Source organism: Myotis brandtii, unplaced genomic scaffold, assembly GCF_000412655.1.
Source record: "Myotis brandtii unplaced genomic scaffold, ASM41265v1 scaffold6, whole genome shotgun sequence".
NCBI classification, from domain to species: domain Eukaryota; kingdom Metazoa; phylum Chordata; class Mammalia; order Chiroptera; family Vespertilionidae; genus Myotis; species Myotis brandtii.
The window spans coordinates 3,813,501-3,818,069 of NW_005370271.1; the positions used below are offsets into that span (position 1 = coordinate 3,813,501).

The 4,569-nt window shown below is 52.9% G+C and overlaps 1 protein-coding gene across 1 annotated transcript in view; it reads right to left on the reverse strand.

The window, feature by feature from the left end:
• The window catches only part of GRID2IP (glutamate receptor, ionotropic, delta 2 (Grid2) interacting protein), a 28,688-nt gene that overhangs the window by 12,648 nt on the left and 11,471 nt on the right, over positions 1-4,569 (reverse strand). The window contains exons 5-7 of the mRNA XM_014550328.1: positions 4,422-4,516; positions 3,986-4,169; positions 77-231 (exon numbers count right to left, since the gene is read on the reverse strand). Coding sequence (XP_014405814.1) covers positions 77-231; positions 3,986-4,169; positions 4,422-4,516 — 434 coding nt within the window. The remainder of the gene's footprint in view (positions 1-76; positions 232-3,985; positions 4,170-4,421; positions 4,517-4,569) is intronic.

The following is a 4,569-nucleotide window of genomic DNA, read 5'->3' on the forward strand; positions in this document are numbered from 1 at the left end:
GGGGCAGAGGGCGGGGCTGGGGGGAGGGCTGCTCACCTGGGGGGGCAAGGGGGTGGGCTGGGGGAGGGCTGCTCACCGGTCATGGCCGTGTAGCCCAGGAAACACGCGATCTTCTCATGGCAGAGCTCCTGCTCCTCGTAAGTCAGCAGCTGGTAGACGAACTGCCAGAGCACCTGCTTGGCGGGCGTGTCCAGCACCGGGTAGACGTCGACGATGAGGGTGTCGATGTTCCTGGGGGAGGCGCAGGAGCCAGGGGTTCACTACTCAGGGCCTCACCTTAGGGAATGGGGTGGGGACGGATAAGGGGGGCACTTCCAGGCCACAGAGTTCGGGCTCCTGCCCTGCCCCCCTTCCCACTGCCAAGACAGAGAGCTGGGCAGGAAGGCAGGCCCTGGGGACAACTGCCCAGATTCAAGTCCTGCCTCCACCACGTACAAGCCAAGTGACCTTTCTCAGGTTACTTAGCTCTCTGCCTCAGTTTCCTCATCTGTGAAATGGGGGTAAAAATGACATCTACTGCCCAGAGCTGTTGTGAAGATTGGAATGCATGGCGTGTATTGGGAAAGCCGAGCACTGTGCCGGGGATCAGCAAATGACGGCCTCTGGGCCCAAATCTGTGTTTGTGAAGAAAGTTTTATTGGAACAAGGCCTGCTTGTTTGCTTATAGATTGCCTATGGCTGTTTTCAAGCTACAACAGTGGAGTTGAATAGTTTCAATGGAGACTGTATGGCCCCAAAAGCCTGAAATATTGACTCTCCAGCCCCTCACAGAAATAGTGTGCTGACCTCTGCATTATGAGGAAAAAGTAAAACTGTGTCCTCACACAGGACCTGGCATAAAGATGAACTCTAGGTGGATGAAAACCGAAGCGTGAAGATACAATTATAAACTTAGCAGAAGAGAAAGCAGGAAACCATCTCTTGAGCTGCAGCGGTTCTCAACCTGTGGGTCACGACCCCTGAAAATACATCCTGCATATCAGATATTTACATTATGATTCATAACAGTAGCAACATTACAGTTATGAAGTAGCAACGAAAATAATTTTATGGTTGGGGGTCACCACATGAGGAACTGTATTAAAGGACCGTGGCATTAGGAAGGTTGAGAACCACTAGAGGCAAGGAAGGACTTCGTAAAATGTCAATACTAACAGAAGTGGCAAATGGGAGGAGATAGTGACAATATTCAAAACCAACAAGGAACCAGTGCCTCACGTATACACGGAACTCCTGCAAATCCACAAGAACAAAAAGCCCAACAAACCAAAAATGGACAGCAGGTCTGAACGGGTAACTTATGGAAAAGAAAATGAAAAAAGTTAACGAGGATATTAACGGATGTCTAAAATAATTAGTAATTAAAAACCCTTGCCAGGCTGGCGTGGCTCAGTGGCTGAGTGTTGACCTATGAACCAGGAGGTCATAGTTTGATTCCCGGGCAGGGCACATGCCCAGGTTGCGGGCTCGATCCCCAGTGTGGGGCGTGCAGGAGGCAGCTGATCCATGATTCTCTCTCATCATTGATGTTTCTCTCTTTCTTCCTCTCCCTTCCTCTCCGAAATCAATAAAAAAATATTTTTAAATAAAAACCAAATAAGATGTGACTTTATGGCCAAAAAGACTAGCAAAAATAGAAAGCTGGATAGTGCCATATGGCGGCGAGGACCCGGGGCTGGGGGAGCCCTCCTGCACCGCTGGTGCGGGTAAAACCAGAGCTCGGGGAAGCAGTTCGGCACAGCCTTGTCCAGCTCAGTAAACAAATACCTTAGCATCCGGCAATTTCCTCTCAGACATAAATTTCAATGAATGGTACACAGCTCCCCGGGGATGAGCACAGTGACGTTCAGCACAGTGTTATTGCGCTGGAGCCGCGGGAGGCGGCCCCGTGTCCGCCGCAGGAGAGGTAAAGAGAGGAGACAGTGGCTGTGGGCCCAGGGAATGTGGCTGCAGTGGAAACAGGGCGTTCAATGTCCGCAGAGCCACGTGGACAGATCCAGAGACAGGGCACTTGGTGGGAGAACTGCCAGACACAGAATGCAGCACAGAGCACATGATGATGTGAAATAAAAACACCACGCGGAACAGCAATGCCCACTGTTCAAGAACACCTTCAGACGAAGCGGTGCCCAGTAAACGCCGGGAGGGGCGAGGGAGAGGGGGTGGGGCCAAAAGGAAATGAAAGGCGGAAGCACCCACAGGTCCATCAACTGAGGGGGGACCAACATAATGTGTTCTGTCCATGCAATGGAATATTCTCAGCCATAAAAAAGAAACGATGCTACTTGATGCTATAACTTGGATGAACGTTGACAACCCTCTAAGGCAGCGGTTCTCAACCTGGGGGTCGAACGACCCTTTCACAGGGGTCGCCTAAGACCATCGGAAAACACATATATAATTACATATTGTTTTTGTAATGAATCACTAGGCTTTAATTATGTTCAATTTGTAACAATGAAAATACATCCTGCATATCAGATATTTTCATTACGATTCATAACAGTAGCAAAATTACAGTTATGAAATAGCAACGAAAATAATTTTATGGTTGGGGGGTCACCACAACATGAGGAACTGTATTAAAGGGTCGCAGCATTAGGAAGGTTGAGAACCACTGCTCTAAGGGAAAGAAGTAGACACAAAAATCCATATATTGTACCATTCTGTTCATGTAAAATGAACAGGGAAACGATAGAGACAGCCCTAACCGGTTTGGCTCAGTGGATAGAGCGTCAGCCTGCGGACTGAAGGGTCCCAGGTTCGATTCCGGTCAAGGGCATGTACCTTGGTTGCGGAAATTAGCCAAAACCGGTTTGGCTCAGTGGATGGGGCGTCGGCCTGCGGACTGAAAGGTCCCAGGTTCGATTCCGGTCAAGGGCATGTACCTGGGTTGCGGACACATCCCCAGTAGGAGATGTGCAGGAGGCAGCTGATCGATGTTTCTCTCTCATCGATGTTTCTAACTCTCTATCCCTCTCCCTTCCTCTCTGTAAAAAATCAATAAAATATATTTTTTTAAAAAGAAATTATAGAGACAGCCCAGCTGGTGTGGCTCAGTGGTTGAGTGTCGAATAGAAACAGCCCAGCTGGTGTGGCTCAGTGGATGAGTGTCGATCTATGAACCGGGTCACGGTTTGATTCCGGGTCAGGGCACATGCCTGGGTTGCCGGCTTGATCCCCAGTGTGGGGTGTGCAAGAGGCAGCCGATCAATGGTTTTCTCTCATCGTTGATGCTTCTATCCCTCTCTCCCTCTCCCTTCCTTTCCGAAATCAATAAAAATACATTTAAAAAGAAGAAATTATAGAGACAGAAAGTGGGTTCATGGTTGTGCCCGATGAGCAGGAGCAGAGAAGGCGGGCGACGGTGAAAGCGTGCAGGGTTCTTTTCGAGGTGATGAACATGTTCTAAAATTGAGTGTGTTTAGTGTGAATATACTAAAAACCAGTGCACTGAAGTCACACTCAGATGGAGGAATTGCACGGCACGTGAAATATGTCTCCATACAACTCTTTAAACAAAAAGAGGAAAAGGATGAACAAGTGAGGAGCTTTGCACAGACCGTGGCTGAGGAGTGTGATAACGCAGCCTGCTGCCCCTGAAGTGCAAAAAGAAAAAGAAAGATACCCAACCACCCCCAACGCGGGCCCCGGGCGCTGGGCATCTTGGGGCCTTGCTGACCCTGGAGGCACCATCCCTGTGAGGGTCCCACCATCAACGCTGCAGGTGACCACAGTCTCCTTCACGTGGCAGACCAGGCTGTCACTTGCGCAGCTCAGGGGCTAGGAGGTTCCAGAGGCAGAGTTTGCTCTGGGGCAGCCCAACTGTCCCCACCTGGGGACCCCTGGTTCCAGCTGCTGCTTTCTTTGAGCCTCCCCAGGAGAAGGGAGCGAGGAGGCTGAGCAGGTGGACCCCAACGGTGAGTCGGGGCAGGATTTGGGGCCCACCCAGGGCAGGTCCCCGCCCCTGCTCCGGCCTGGCCACCTGTGTTGGAAGAAGCTCTCGAGGGCCCGGCAGACCCCGTAGCGCTCGGGAGGCGTGAGCAGGCGCTCCAGCTGCTGGCTGAAGGTCCTCCCTTGCACGCGGATGCTGGCCGGCAGGATGTCCGCCACCCACTGCAGGGAGGTGAGCGCCGCCGACGGGCTGGAGGAATCCAAAGAATCGGAGTCTGCAGGGTCACAGGCAGGAGAGGCCCAGGTGACCAGGCGTCCCCAGGCCCGGGGGCCCTCCTGTCTGGGTGTGGCTGTGGGCACCCTGCATTGGGAGGCACATCTGCGGCCGCAGCTGGGGATGGAGGGAGAGCCAGGCAGGTGCCTGAGACGGTCCCACTGGGGTCCACAGCACCAAGGGGGGGACGCTGTGGGTTTGGGGGGTAAGCACAGGGGGGCCCTCAGGGTCTCTGTGGAGTGGGGGGTCTCACCGCTGGGGAACGGGACGAGCCCCTCCTCTACCACCAGGGTGGGCATCGCGCCACTGCCCTGCAGCATGGACACCACCTTGTCATGGGAGCAGTTCCTGCCAAGCAGAGATGGCCCGGGAGGGCCTGGCCAGGTGAGCCCCGTCCACGG